Source organism: Phragmites australis, chromosome 1 (genome assembly GCF_958298935.1).
Source record: "Phragmites australis chromosome 1, lpPhrAust1.1, whole genome shotgun sequence".
Lineage (NCBI taxonomy): Eukaryota > Viridiplantae > Streptophyta > Magnoliopsida > Poales > Poaceae > Phragmites > Phragmites australis.
In genome coordinates, this window is record NC_084921.1 from 15,934,326 (window position 1) to 15,951,328 (window position 17,003).

The 17,003-nt window shown below is 39.3% G+C and overlaps 1 protein-coding gene across 1 annotated transcript; it reads left to right on the plus strand.

Annotated features, from left to right (window-relative positions):
- The first annotated feature begins 7,048 nt into the window (after window positions 1–7,048).
- LOC133888067 (bidirectional sugar transporter SWEET17-like) lies at window positions 7,049–14,505 on the plus strand. The gene is given in 7 exon segments (XM_062328178.1): window positions 7,049–7,234; window positions 7,326–7,362; window positions 7,467–7,680; window positions 8,027–8,132; window positions 8,135–8,190; window positions 13,824–13,943; window positions 14,038–14,505. Coding segments are annotated over 7 exon segments (747 nt in total). The 5' UTR covers window positions 7,049–7,200; the 3' UTR covers window positions 14,218–14,505.
- The last annotated feature ends 2,498 nt before the right edge of the window (window positions 14,506–17,003 follow it).

Sequence of the window (17,003 nt, forward strand, 5' to 3'; positions counted from 1 at the left end):
GGGGTAATTAGGGTTTAATGCGAAATTAGGTTGGCTCTGGTGCCAAATATTAGACTTAATTGATTCTTATTCCTATTATATCTAATTTTGCACATTGAACACACACACACAAAAGCGGAAGCGTGCATTGACCAAAGCTCGGAGATGCCATTAGTGCTTCATGATGGCTCAGGGCAGATCAGCAATGATCATGTTGGTGAGGATGTCACCGGCTTTAGGATGCCGTCGAGGAAGGCACGATCGCCGACGATATACTGCTTAGCATAGTTGTGATGCAGCTGGTCAGGGAGACGTAGTTGTGGACGAAGTGGCGGCGATGGCCTTCTCCCCGTTGTCTGTGTTAGGGTTTGGGTGTATGGGGGTAGGCTAAACCTCATATGAATCGTCTTAGCGTGAGGTGCCGACACCCCTATTTATACAGCGTAACACGAAGTAGACCGCAACCAACTGATTAGTTGCGCTTCCGATCAAAATGTAGATGGGCTCAGCCTTTAGGACTCGTCCTCAGTTGAGATATGTGAGGGAAGCCAATATCACATTCAACACTTTTCACATGCTCTTTCCCCTCCGTATCCTCCTTCCCTCTAGATTTCCATTGCGCTAGCTTGATACGGAGGGTGAAGTGGTGCTGCGTGGTTTGTGCTATGCAACCAGGGAATCGCAAAGATAGTGGCAAGGGCAGTACAAGATGCCTTGGCCGGAGCTCGGAGGTGACTGCAGCAAGCACAACCCCGACCACCAAGACCATGATACCGGCCATAAAAAAATGAGTAATCTTAAAAAATATACAACTATTTTGATATATATTATAAAAAAACTATAATTTCTAGGACTTATTTCGAAAACCTATAATTATTTTGATACATATTGCAAAAACTATAACTTTCTTATCATAGCCCACTTATCATCCTCTGGTAACAGGTGCACCCATGGTTAATTCTTCTATTACATGGTATATAGGACGACAGGTGGGTCCACGATAAGAAAGTTGTAGTTTTTTTGTAACATGTACCCAAATAGCTGTAGGTTTTTGAAATAGCATCAGAAGTTATAGTTTTCTACAACATATGTCAAAATAGTTGTAGGCTTTTAAAGTTTACTTTAAAAAATAGAAAATACAAATGTCTAGCAATACCCAATAGCAGAGCTTCATGTGAGAAGAAAATAACATTTTTTTCTATCACTATGATTATGTCCCTTTCTCGTGCTAGTTTATTGCATTTCGCGAACCAAAATCTAATTAAATTGCTGTTAAGTTGGCGCAGTTGGATCCCATTTGCAACCACTCCTGATCTCCTTGGTCCCTGGGTGTTGTTAGCTGTCTTTCTCAATTTTATTCTACTCTGATTTCCTGATGAAATTTAAAAGTTAGCCATTTGCATTTTTTTTCAATGTGTGGCGTGTAGTTCTTAACTCGTGCGTTATTATACTCTAACCCTTCATGTTTAATAAACTAAGACATCTCTGATTTCATTACACAAGGATGGCTTGTACACAACCCCACTGAAGGAATGATAATGTTAATAAGGAAAAGCTTGCAGCTCATGCATGTCCTGCACTTCACTTTCACAACCAAGGTGGTCGATGAAGGAGATGACAGTAGCAGAAGGCTGTTAGAGAATAGGGAAGGTAAATATATATAGAACCGGTCCGTAACCGGCCGTACTGGCCTAGTTCAGTAAATTTTTCATATCCTTTTTCTTTTAAAAAAAATTGAACCACTGGTCGTACTGGCCTAGCTCTGCTTCAAGAAAGGAATGGTTAATTATATGTTTCATAATGTAAATCCATACAGATGTGTATATACTAGCCACTGGTTGGTATGATCTTTTTCTGTTGTCGCTCGCAAAATCATGCAAACTTCACTGCTGCCTTTCATTCCACGGAAGTTACAGATGCGGAGCCATCTCATTCTCATGAGCAGCAAGACGGCAACTCGGATGTGCACAGCTGCATCCATGGGGATGTGCGGTGCCCGATCGATCAGCGTGGATCACAAACGTTCTCCACGGCCTTCTCTTTCGCTGTTCCTTTCCGTAGCTGTCGGTGGCGGTGAACACTGAACAGGCATGAACGCGTTGCATGATCATATATGATCACAGGGCGGTGAGCAGAAGAAATCGTGGACGCGTTCGATGCACGTCCGAGCGCGCGCTTCTCGCGGCGTCGTTCGTGGTAGGGTAGGTGAGCGGCATGAAAACCAACGATCGAGATGGATGGAAATGGAACGAGTCACATGACAAGGCTACTGACATCTGTATTCCCTTGCTTCTGTCATTCTGTGATTGCATATGGTTTGGTGGTTGTGCTGCAATATCTCGTGCATTATAGGGATCGAGCAAGATCAGTGCTGATATAACGTTCGTCGAGGGCTCGAGGCAATAACAATACTGAGTGATATATATAGTCTAAGAAAGTGTACGTCAATCAATAACAGAGCTTCGTTTACGAACAAAAAACTATGATCGCCCTGTCCTGTTTCTGTCCCTTTATCGTGCTCGCCTTGCATTTCAAGAGTTTACACAAAAAATATCTGATTTGTAGTGGGATCAATACAGAAGCTTAGGCAATATGGTATGGTATTAATTATTATTGAGCAGCATGCACTAACTTACTCACCTAAACGTCTAAGTTGATGGAAAGATACGAGCAATTCAATTATACTTCAACGCTCCTCCCTCAGACCTCACACGTGAGAATAGGAGTCGGCTGTAATTTTTTATTTGAGTAAATTGCACAAAATTATAAATATTGTGCTATTTTTAACACAAAACTATAAGTATTGTACCTAATTATACAAAACTTCACTAATTTCACATAAAACCTGATTTTAATTAAATTCATTCAGAAAATAGTTTTATTTTTCTCCAAAAATCCTAAGTTTTTTCTATGTGTTCTATAATCTATGTGCATCTTATTTTAATTAGATTCACCTAAAAACATGTGTAGAATTTAAACTAAAATTCTCAAAAAGGTCACTTTTATAACTCCTAACAATTGTTAGGCATCAAATAAAATCCCAAAAATCTGAAAAAATTCACGAATATTCTTCTTATATGATGGACTAATTTCTCCAATTATTTACATCCCTAGATTATATGGTGAAAAAGTAAGTTCCTTTATAAGTATATAAATAGAGCATATAAATGGAGCATTACAAAGGAGATCACTCTTTCACCATATAACATAAGGATGTAAATAATTTTAGAAATTAGTAAATCATATGATAAGAATATTAGTGAATTTTTTCAATTTTTGGGGATTTTATTTGAGGCACTAACAATTGTTAAGAGTTATAAAAGTAGCTTTTTTTGGATAACTTTAGTTTAAATTATACACATGATTTTTGGATGAATCCAATTAAAATAGGTTAGACATAGATTGTGAAACATGTACAAAAAGTTTTAGAATTTTTGTAGAAATATAAGACTACTTTTTGAGTGAATCCAATTAAAATTGAGTTTTATGTGAAATTGGTGCACAATACTTTTAGTTTTGTGTTACTAGTTACAATATTTGTAGTTTTGTGCAATTCACTCTTTTTATTTAATTGCGCATGCTATGACTTGAACTCGAGATCTTTGGCTTTAATACTATATTGAGTTGTATGCACCGGCCGACCCACATAAAAGCCTAAGATAATGAGAAAGGTGGACAATTTACTTATAGTTCAATAGTTATATACTCTAGTCGATTTGATAAAATTTTAGTTACAAATTCTCTTGCTTAGCCTGTTGTTTGACCCTAGGAGAGTGACATATATATAGGTGCAACAACTACGGTCGAGCTTTGTAGCTGTCTAGCTATAGATATTCCTATATTTCACTTCCAAATTCCTCTTGAATATATTTCACTTCCAAATTCCTCTTGAAGATTAAAAACTGTTCATATGTCTAACTATTTATGTATGTGATGTATAGATGCTTAGCTTATGATTTATACTTGAATACTTGAAGTTTGATGATCGAGACACTAATTTCTGATTTCTTATACATAACTTGATAGAATGGCTTAACGTACTCCTTCCGTTTCTTTTTATGTTTTAGAATGCATTAATTCAAATTTTGTAAAATGTGTCACTTTATATGTCTAGAACTATTCGGATGGGTTATATAAAACTAGTATTCGTTAGGTTTACGATCAAAAGTATTTTCATAATATTGTAATTTCACAAGTACATACTAATACAAAATTATAGGAAGTAGTGGTCAAAATCATGTCTTGAAGACCGTGAGAAGCCAATAACATCATAAACAAAGAAATACTATTACAAAAGCTATTTTCAGAGGCGGATTATAACCCCATTTGTATAGACGTTTAGCCAACCCGCCTGTGATTGAAGGCCTGTGAAAATAGACGATATTTACATGTGCAAAAAAGACCGCATGTGAAAACCTATTATCACATACGGTTCACTTAAGGAATTGTACTGTTCGAACAACAGTGAGCTCGATCCGAATCGAGCTCCCCTCGGACATGCACTATTTATGAAGCTATTATCATAGACGGTTCATATAACTAACCGCCTGTGAAAACTAATTTTCATAGACGTTTTCTTATATGAACCGCCTATGATAATAGAGCTATTTACACATGCGGTTCACATAAAGAACGCATGTAAAAATTAGTTTTTATAGGCGGTCCACAACCGCATAGGACCCCAACCTACTACCCAGGTGGATTGTCATATGAACCGCCTATAAAAATGAACAATAGATGTCTCAAAAAATAGCTTTTGTAGTAGTAATAGAAGGGTTAACAACCAACAACTCTGTTCCTATACTTCCAGATTGCAGTTCTCATTCATGTACTTCTATGTACTGTTTTATCAAATTCTATTACTTATTTATGCTTATACACACTAAACCATGACACAGTTTTATCGACAGAGCAAAAAGCTTTGCCGACCGATGATGTATCAGTGATAGTCAATTTTTAATGGCAAACATCTGACGGCAATATTGTATCGTGGTGTAGTAACACTGCTATAAACCAGGAAGAACCATATATCTATTGTTTGTGCCCAATTCGGTGCACATATGCACCTTTGGGCGCAATTATGCCTTGATGGGGCCCGAGGCCATGCACAGCAAGGTCAGAATCTCCATCGGACCCCTCTCTCCCCCCCACTGGTGGCGCCACCCGATGCCACACCTGAACACCCAGACAATCCCAACTATCGCTCCTCCTCCTACTCTACACGACAAGGCACCGTCGCTCCTTCACCTGTTTCTCGATTCAACCGCAACAATCACAAATTTGAAGAGAGTTTGGGGAGAAAGTTTTGTACCTCACGTCATCACTCCTCGTCACCGTCGTGCCGCCTCCGGTGATGTCGCCACTTCCCTCCACACTTGAACATGGATTAAGCCTTCGGGAGCCCCTCACCGTCGCCGCCAACCTTCTGCCACCCTCCTCTTACGCGCCATCATCGCCGCCCCTCGCTTCCCCTGCCCCGCTCGTCATATCTGCGAAGGGATATGAAAGACAGTCTTGCACCTCTGGGAACCTCTCCTCTCCTATTCCGCGTTGGCCCCGACGGGCATCCCTTGGAGCCTGGGTTTAGTTCCCTTCGCAGTCTCTTTCCCATCGCGAAGGGACGGGTACCACAAAAGAAACCCCTTGGAGATTATCTTAGGCGTTCGTTTTAGCTTTTCCTCTCTCTCTCTTCCCTGTGGTTCAATGTCCCCGATACCAACTGATGAGGTAATCGATTATGATTTCATTTCATCTGGTGGAGCAGGTGTTGATCTAAGGCCCTTTTTGGAACGAGTAATGAGTGCAAACTAGAGGAAGGGTGGAAAACACAAGAATAAGATAGAGCAAAATTATGAAAACTACAGAATCCAAAATGCAGGAATAGAAAGTAAAGATGTGTTTGGAATGCAGGAATCCATAACACATGAATTGGAAAAATAGGAATGCTAAAGAAAACATTTGTAGCTAGTGACAAATTAATTAACAGATACATGATGATTACATGTGGTATTTTTTATCGAGTGATATTCGATTTGGGGCTTACAGTTGCTTGTTTGCTTGATTTCTCCTGCGTTTTGATTTTTTAATGTGAAAAATGGATTTGATTTGCAAAATTATTTCTGTTGCGAGATCCATTTTAATGCGTATGCCAACTCATGTTCTACAGGCAATAGCTGATGCCTAATGCTCCTCATCCCGATGAGTAATGGCGCAAGCTGCCACGGCTTACGCGAAGGAAGAGAAAACAAGGGGTGGGAGTGGATTTTTTCTTTCCTGTAAAATCGGCATCTGGCTACAGGATTCTAGAGGAAAGTGATTGATGTTTCCTTCCTTCCCAACACTGCGCTTGCAGTCCTTTCCTCCGTTTTGCCTTTCCTCTGCTTTTCCTGTGAAAATCCTCCAACCCAAACGGGGCCTGAAGGGGGAGCAATGGGGATGGAGAGGTGAAAAAGGGAGGGCATCAAGGTGACTAAGTCAAGAACATACATGAGAAGTGGACAACGGCCCGAGTATGGCTTTGGTCTGCACGAGTAGAGAAGAAAAGTTATTTTTAATTTTTATACCAATTTGCCTACGAAGTGTCTAAAGTTGCATCTTTTATTTCTCCCCTATTTTGCTGGTCCAAAATCATCCTATTTTTTACAAATTTCTCCTATTTTTTGCTTGTGAAATTCGTTGAAGTTGCTTTTAAGTTTGTATGATTTTGCTTGTGGATATGTAAATATTTGTCTCTAATTATTACTAATTTTCTTACGATATTTTTTCTCTCAGATTTAATTTTGCACAAACGAGTGGCTATATTTTTATTTTTATTTTTTTTTCACCGTTGTAAAAAAAAGTGGAGAATGTACGAGATTTTACTATCCTCACTCTGCTAAAAGAATATTCCTAATTGCTCCAATATTATAATTTGAATTTGTTAAACAATAGATCTGAACTGCAATTATCTTCACGTGTTACACGAGGGCCTGCCTCGTTCGCATGTTCAGACTTCAGACCACTGTTATGCATCATAGATCCAGCTGATCGTCGTACATGCGAGACCAGCTAATATTTGTACCCTACCGCTTCTCTCTCTCATACTTGAAACAGCACCCCTCTCTCTCTCTCTCTCTCTCTCTCTCTCTCTCTCTCTCTCTCTCTCTCTCTCCACGCAGTACAAAACGGTTGACTCGACCTACCATTTCCTTCTCCCTGCTGTCTGCCTAGCTATCAGCTGCCATGGATTCAACTCTGTTCATCATCGGCGTCATAGGTACATCAACGTTGTAAGAGCTATTAATTAGTTAATTCTCTCTTCGTTTGTCCGTTGTAACATTTCTTCTTCTTTCTTCCCCTTGTTGCAGGCAACATCGTCTCAGTTCTGGTCTTCCTCTCTCCCATGTAATTAAGCAGCTATACCTCTTGCACCATGTCCGTATGGAGGCAGCAAACAGATGCAGGCATCTTATTACCCAGTGTTCTCGATCTTTATTTTCCTTTTGCAGAAAGACGTTCTGGAGGATCGTGAGGAGCGGGTGGACGGAGGAGTTCGAGCCGTCGCCGTACGTGTTCACGCTGCTCAACGCGCTGTTGTGGCTCTACTACGGCCTCACCAAGCCCGACGGCTTCATCGTCGCCACCGTCAATGGCTTCGGGGTCGTCATGGAGGCCATCTACGTCGTCCTCTTCATCCTCTACGCCGCTGATCATGCCACAAGGGTGAGAGGAACCGACATACTAACACATCAACACCTGCATATGGATCACCAAAGCTCTTCGTCGTAGCTATGCTAAACATTTCCAGTGATTGCGGACTAATGTGACCCAAACTTAGCACTTCGTTTGAATTAAATGTTTCCGTTGAGTCAGTCTCTATTGCTTTCGAAAACTTGGCCCTAGCACTAATAATTTCATAACTAATTTTCAATTCATCACTCTTGCTGTTATATATTGGGATCCTAATTATTTAATTTTGAGATATAATGCATGCATCTTTTTCTTTGAGATATTACAGGCAAAATCGCCAAGATCTTTTATCCAATATTTTGTTCTTTTTTTTGTGCAGGTTAAAACCGCAAAGCTGGCGGCGGCAGTGGACATTGCTGCCTTCGGAGTTGTGTTTGTGGCCACGAAATTTGCCATCAGTTAGTTGGACCTAAGAATCATGGTGATCGAATGATATCCGTGTGCCTCAACATAGTCATGTACGGTTCTCCCCTCGCTGCTACGGTAAGGTTCCCTCGTCTACAAATGAAACAATTAACTATTCCCCTTATTTAATTTATCTTTGATTATGCCCATTTTGGTATCGTTGTGGATCGATTTTGAAAAGAACCTCTTTTTTCTGTATGAGACCCTCTCTTGAAACATGTCAACTTTGGAGCCGTAATAGATAAATTTACCAGATCCAAATGGTAAACGTTAATTCTTTTGACTAACTAAATTTCACATCGCACCCAAAAAATGAAACTGAATTTCACATCATAGCTACCGCTAGATGGCCAAAATAGTTAGTGAAGGATACAATGCAAATTATTTGCCACGTGATGATAAAAGATAAACATGTCGCTTGCATGAGTAAGTATTCTTTGAATCCTGATAGCACCCCTTGATGTACATGCAGGAATGAGATTGGTGATTAGAGAAAGGTAAATAGACGTCTCAACAAATTTCTTGCGGAATCGATGGTCTTCTCTTATTTGAATCATTCAACACACCTCAAAACTTAAGCAGAAGCAAAAATAGAGAGAAGTTTAAACAAGAGAAAATCGAGGCAACACGATTCTACAGATGGTATATAAATCATAGGTTCTATTTAAGATCAATCCATGTGTCTTAACATTCAAAAGATCACAACTTGCAAAGAAACAAGAAAAGATGAACACCGAGTAACGAAAGTCTCCACGTTGATTGTCTAGAGGCAAAGGAGTTCAAAGATCCCATCACATATGTTGGAAATCCCGAGCTGAACACACACGAAAACACGAGCGGAATGTTTTGTTTTTGCGCTACGCTAAACTGAGCAGCTTTTTTGGTTTTTTTATTGCTTATTTATACTGAAATGTACACCCATGCAGCTACTAATGCATGCACTAATGACCAATTAAATCTGATTAAAAACTGACCAACAGTAATTACCATGCAACTACTAATGCCCGCGCTAATGACCGATTAAAACTGACATGCATAGGCTAACTACAACATGCAGAAACGACTAATTAAATAAGAAAAAAACTGCCTCAGGATTAATAGTCATTCAACAACATAAGCGTATGTATGCGAATTTTATGCCTCTAGCTGTAAGAAAAATGACCTTACAAGGTGCTGAAATTTTAGCCAAAAAATCAAAACGAAAATCATAATTGGAAACTGAAAAAATTGCAAACTTGCAAAAGAACCAATAGAGGAAAACTAGAAGTAGTGGAATTCAAGTATATGCAAAAACATAAACTTCATTACTCAAAGTGGTCAGCCCTATTTTAGACAGATTATAAAGATTTATCTCTCAAAACTCTCACCAATTACATAGGCTAAGCACTAATCATTCTCTCTTCTAAACCCTAGCTCTAAGCTCTCAAATGGGTGGCATAAGTGAGCTTAAGTAGTTGGTTTAAACTCTCTCATAGCCCTACCTCTCTATTTATAGGCCTAGAAAATTTGACCTCTAAGTTTTCTATTTTTTTCTAAAATATCCCTATCTTGTAGTGCACTCCTACCTACTACCGAGCGCATTTTGATCAATTTTCTTCTCTATTCATCGAACGGCCACGATACCTTCACTACTTAGCTTTGTCTTGACACAAGCTTCACGATGGTGCCCTGTACTCCTCCAGTCCTCTTACGGTTTTAAGGCCTCGCATGCACGCTTCTCAAAGTGTGACTCGCGGCCTTACGTCATGCAATCCTAACTGCCGGCAAGTATCTCTCGCTCCCGATCTCTCGGACCGCCTTGTCACTTGCACCGGTATCCCCTTCGCTTGACTTTATCAACACACCTTCTCCATCCGTCTTTCATACTTTGCTTGACATCCATGTGTTCAGCTAGAATCACCCTTAACTCCATTTGGCCTCCTTGATCATCCGGCACCAAGCACTCTGTTTGGCCCCGATCATCCCGCCGTCAACCGCCAAATTGCATCCATCACCTGCACACCATGAGACAAACAAACACATATCTCCAACTCTAATCCAGTTAGTCCGTAATCAATATGCTCAAATGAAATCCCAAATCAATTCAAATCACATCAAAGCTCATGCAAAACCGAAGATCATCAAGCTAAATAAATACCAATGTCAATCACTCATCACAAGTAGACTAAGGCATATTTCAACTTGGTTTCTCGATCTCTATAAAAATCTATGAAAACCTTTCAAAAATTCATAGATCGTATCTATGAAATCGCTATGAAAATCTCATTGGATTGATCATATCAAGCCAATTCCGAGTCATTCACAATGCCTCAATTTTTATTGGATCAATCATATTGATCATTGCGTGAGGTTTTCTGGAAACAACGACAACATGTACAACCTCGATTTGTGTTCTCCCTACCACTAAGCGGCGTGCGCTGTCAGCCTCGATGGTGATTCCAGCCGGTACGAGCAAGTCACACGCGCGGCCAAGTGGGAGATCAAGCTAATCTTTTGGGTCGTATGGTTCCATCGACTTGCACCTCATCCGATCCCAATTACAACAAATCGTACAGCGACCGATTCATCACATGAACCGATCACTAAAATAATTGATCCAATATATTACTACCACATATCACATATATGTGTCCGATACAGATCAAAAGCTATGCAAGATAGCTCTTATACCATTGTTGGGGAACGGGCAGGCTACGCTAGCCTAAAATAATTTTTTTTACCACATTCACCCAGAAAATCATGCTGGTAGGAGATAATAGATTATTACCGCTCGACGCGCAGTGCAGCGGAAGAAGAATTGGAGTAGACCGATCCAACGTCGTACGCGTCAAACTCCTCGAGCAGCTTCTCGATCAGATCCGCGACCAGCCCCATGCAGGTGGTCACGCTCCTATACCAACTCCGAGTAGGTGGTCCTTTTTCTCGAGCAACTCCAAGTAGGTGGTCGTGCTTCTCGACCAACTCCGAGCAGGTGGTCATACTTCTCGACCAACTCCGAGCAGGTTGGCGACCAGTCCCGAACACGTCGTGTTCAACTCGCCGAGAATATCAGCGCCACAATAGCAGCAGCGCCTTTATGGTCCCGATCATCCCACCGTCGACCGCTAAGTTGCATCCATCACATGCACACCATGAGACAAGCAAATACATATCTCCAACTCTAATTCCAGTTAGTCCATAATCAATATGCTCAAATGAAATCCTAAATCAATTCAAATCACATCAAAACTTATACAAAACTGAAAATCATCAAGCCAAATAAATACCAATATCAACCACTCATCACAAGTAAAACAAGTATATTTATCCTGGTTTCTCAGTCCCAAAATAATTGTTTATTTTTTGTGAGAATAGTTTTAATTTGTTGAAACCTGCACATAAAGGAGAACAAAGCTACTAAAGATATTTGTAATCTGGTAGACAATGGAAGTACCAATACTAGTCCATATTCTTTTAGAAGAATAATACTATTGGAGATATTTACAGCACAAATAAGCATAAAATTAATACGGACATATATGCCAGTCACTTTTTTTGAAAGCAGATAATTATATTTCGGCATAGCTTATTTTTGGCAGGCACTATTATTATAGCAGTACCAAAAGGATAGGATCATTTCTCCATGTATGTTTTTTTTTCTGGCTCTCTTTGGAATGTCATTTTTATTTATCCCTCGTTTTGTAATTTTTTTAAAAATTGTAAGAAGAAATCTCCACCAAAAAATAGTTTCAAGTTGATAAAAAACATTTACATGTATAATGTAATGAAAAGGAAATCTTTTGAACTTTAAACGCAATTAAAATATTGGGTTTTAAAAAAATCAACTAAGTTTAACGACGAAAGTTGGAAAATGGGTCGATTCTTAAACTTACATGTTACAACTGAACAGGTCTCAACTAGTTAAGATTTTTTTTAATGTTTATATGAAATGATTTCATACTTCTTGAAAATAGAAGAACTTCATCAATAGGCACAATACACAACTTTACTACAAGCTGCGTTTTCGTGATATATGCATGATTGGTGATCATCAGCTTTGCACTTTCTTCTACGGTATCTCAGTTTCTTACAAAAACAAGCAGTACGATTAGCTACCGCTAGATGACCAAAATAGTTAATGAAGGATACAATGCAAGTTATTTGCCACGTGATGATTAAAGATAAACATGTCGCATTGTCGCTTGCATGAGTTAGTATTCTTTGAATCCTGATAGCACCCCTTGCTGTACCCAAAATAATTGTTTATTTTTTGTGAGAATAGTTTTAATTAGTTCAAACCTGCACATAAAGGAGAATAAAACTACTAAAGATATTTGTAATCTGGTAGACAATGACAGTACCAATACTAGTCCATATTCTTTTAGAAGAAGAATACTATTGGAGATATTTACAGCACAAATAAGCATAAAATTAATGTGGACATATATGCCAGTCACTCTTTTTTGAAAGAAGATAATTATATTTCGGCATAGCTTATTTTTGGCGGGCACTATTATTATAGCAGTACCAAAAAGATAGGATCATTTCTTCATGTATGTTTTTTTTTTCTGGCTCACTCTTTGGAATACCATTTTTATTTTTCCCTCTTTTTTGTAGTCTTTAAAAATTGTAAGAAGAAATCTCCACCAAAAAATTGTTTCAAGTTGATAAAAAAACATTTACATGTATAATGTAATAAAAAAGGAAATCTTTTGAACTTTGAAACGCAATTAAAATATTTGACTTTAAAAAAAATTCAACTAAGGTTAACGACGAAAGTTGGAAACTGGGTTGATTCTTAAACTTACAAGTCTGAACAGGTCTCACCTAGTTAAGAAATTTTTTAATGTTTATATGAAATGATTTCATACTTCTTGAAAATAGAAGAACTTCATCAATAGGCACAATACACAACTTTACTACAAGCTGCGTTTTCGTGATATATGCATGATTGGTGATCAGCTTTGCACTTTCTTCCACGGTATCTCAGTTTGTTACAAAAACAAGCAGTACGATTAGTTTATCTCTAACTAAACCGGCTAATATAAAGCATGGAAAATACATGCAGAACTCCACTGAATGAAAAAAATGTTACACCAATAACTAAACCAGGTTGCGTAATTTCGTTGCTTTACAGGAACACCTGTGCAGAATAAAAAAATATTTACACCAATTCCGTGCAAGAGTTAGCTATATATCCAAATATTGTGAAAGCAGAAACCGTGCACACAATCATATATCGGTGATATAGGATAAGATACAAATTATTTAATATTAGGGTCTCCATAATCCTATGCAAGCGCACGTATACATGTATATATGTACTCCACTAGTATATACATGTAGGATGTACTAGCTAGCTAACTACGTGCTGACCATTTGTCTAAAATCGGATCGTTAGCTACTGACTTCGGATCAAGAAAATGCTGTGTGTGTGTCTATATATATATATATATATATATATTAGCAGTGCTATTAATCAATTGGTGTTATTTAGTTTTCTATCCATGAAAAATGACACGCAAAGCTTTTGCGCGTTTGAAAAGAATGATGTTGTTTCCCACCAACCCTGGAGATTGAGCAACACATATAGTTGGGTAGATCCTAAACATTATCTCATTATTTTAATTTCTCATATGCTTTGGACCATTCATATATACTTGTACGAATCGTGTTCGACGAAGGATTTGATCTGAAAACGTGCGTATAAATGTTTGATGTGTGGCAAACAGAAAACGGTGATCACCACCAAGAGCGTGGAGTTCATGCCCTTCTTCCTTTCCTTCTTCCTCTTCCTCAACGGAGGCGTCTGGGCAACATATGCCGTGCTTGACCGAGACATCTTCCTCGGGGTAAAGTCTGCAGTCACGTAATATAATGCAAGAGATTACTCTCATTTTTACTAGTAAATTTCTGACACTCCTCGTTTCTGTGAAATCTCTGCAGATCCCAAATGGGATAGGCTTCTTCCTGGGCACCATCCAATTGATCATCTACGCGATCTACATGAACAGCAAGGCCTCCCAAAGCAGCAAAGAAACAACAGATGATGGATGGCAGGCTTCGGCGCCTCTTTTGGCCTCCAACGCCGGACATGGCCATGGTGATGCGTCGAGCCATGTTTGATGCGCGGTGTGCTGGAGTAGTAGAGCCTGGGTGTGAGAGGCAGTCAAACTTCACAATTAAGTGTACGTACCAGTATCATAGTGACTTACTAAAATTGTTTGTGGTTGAAGCATGCACAAATTTTTTTGATGAGCATGGTCGTACATAAAGTTTAACCTCCCCTCCCCAGATTTTTTTCCCGAATCCTGCAGGAATTGAACTGATTCCTGTAAATTCCTGTAAAATTCTTATGAAATTCCTACATTGTTTCAAAGGGGGCTTTAATTCATGCCGAACACTGACCCAGTTTACTTTCAGATTTTTAGCATGACCAAATTTCTCTGGGAAGGGCCGGCGCATTGTCGATGATGAACATGGCGAATCCCTATATTGCACCGTCCAGAGAATTTTGCGACTCTTTCTCATAAGATTCACCTCCCTCCTTGCTTTTACAAGTTCTATCTGGCGCTGAGCTTTAGAGTAGACTTGAAAGAACACTGCAGTTACATGAGGGGTTTCCACAGCATTAAGAAACCAAATAATAAAAGACTGGATCCTGGTGTAATGTGTAATGACATATATATTCTCATTATTTACTTCATGTTGTTCATAATACTGTAACTGTCTGTAGTTTGTACTTTGAACTTTGCACTGCATATATCAATCTGGGAGTACTCTACATTCATTCCCACTTCCAAGTTCTAACAGACCGATGGCTCAATTAATATTCTAGAAAATTCAGAATACTACTGTGCAATATTAAATTTTGTTTGGAAAACCGTAAATATAAAAGATATTCTATAAAATTTCTATTATTGATTTATTTGGAACTTGGTGATCCGCAAAATAACATAATGAACATGTTTCTGAATATATTTGTGGTAGACATGTTTTTATGAGACCAATTAAATGTGAAATTTCGGTTACTAACACTCATCCGCGTGTCTCACACCATATAACACTTAATCCCCCGTGCCACGTGTTGTTTGTTTCGTGATACTTTTTCTCTTTTTTTTCCACTAGTATGCTGCATGCGCTTTGCCTGTCAAATGCGGGAGGGCACAGGACCCACACAGGAGAGCACGTGAAACTGCGAGAGCACGCGTGACTTAAAGCAGAGCACACATGAGGCTGTGGGACCCACACGGGAGGGCGCGGGAGGGGAGAAAATCGAGTATTTATCGAGTGGTATAAGATGTAGTTTTTTTACAAAATTTAATAATAATCTGATATGAAAATAGACACTAAAAAGAAGCACTACATGTTTTTAGTAGCGAAGGAGAGATATTTCCTTTTTCTTTTCAGCCGACAGACACCTGGAGTACCTAAAGTACCCTGAATCCGTACGGGTGCTTTACAGGCACGGCGACCTGTGCGCGGCGCCGTCAAGGACGGCTGTAACGACCGAGCGTAGAGCGTACGCACCGCCGCTGCGTGGGTTGACAGACCGAGCAGTCAGGCATGGCTAGCTCGGGAACGATTTCCCCACTGAAGCTGTGCTGCTAGCCTGCTACCGGTACTGCTTAGGCCGTCGAGATTAGTTTAGTTTAATTATCAGAGCTTGCCTTAGTTAGTTAGCTGCTGTTCATGCCTTGAAGCCATGTATTGCGAAGCCCTCACTGCTAAAAAAATATGTATCTCTATCCCTTTTTCACTATTAATTCAATAATAACTAGTAATGATAAGATATCACTATCGATTTATAACCTAAATTAACATATCTAACATTAAGCTGTTAACAATCGATAGTAATAACAATTATCACTATTGATTCTAGCTATAAACCGATAGTAATAATGATTATCACTATCGGTTCATAAGCTCATTGACAGATCAATAATTAAGTTATTATAAACCGACAGCGAAGTATCATTACCAGTTCGTATTTCAAACCGACAGTGATAATGATTATTATTGTCTGTTCATAAGCTGGCCGATAAATTAGTAATTGAGCTGTTATGAACCGACAATAAATTATCATTGCTGGTTCGTATTCCAAACCGATAATGATAATCCTTGTCACTGCCAGTTCATAAGCTGACCAACATATTAGTAATTGAGCTGTTATGAACTGACAGTGAAGTATCATTACCGGTTCATATTCCAAACCAACAATGATAATCCTTATCACTATCGGTTTGAAATACGAACTGACAATGATAATCTTTCTATAAATATAGAAAACCCCTCTCACTCTGCTTCCCATCTCACTTCACTCTCCAGAATATCAACTCCGACAAATAGTGGTGGTCAAAACGGTGTAGTGATCATCGTCACCACTTCTACCATCGTTGCCCCTCGGCCCATCTTCCAAGTCTCCCCATCTCTCGAGCTTTCACCGATCTCATGACCCCCCACCCCCCGCCAGTCTCCTCATCTCCCGAGCCGTCGCTACTGCACCGACCCGTCGTCACGTGTCCCCATCTCCTGATCCCATCATCGACCACGGCTGTGCCACCTCGTCTCCCCATCTCCCGAGCCCGTAGCCGACAGCGGTCGCGTCGCCCCATCTCCTTGTATTGTCTCTCCATCTAAACGAGTGGTAGAAAATGCATTCACTTCAGGATGATGGTGTTTTCGTCATTTGCTTAGATTTACTATTGTCACTATGATTTCAAGATGATTGTGTTTTTAAATTAGGAATAAACATGAGCATGAGGATCAGTGTGTCTTAGAGTGTAAGACCGCTCTACCAGGAACTAGGAGCTCTGAGCAGTTTTGCATCAAGAGCACATTGATCCTAATGAAGAAGAGTTTCTGCTATGAATTTAGATTTAAAGTACTCTACTCGAATATTTCACCATTCA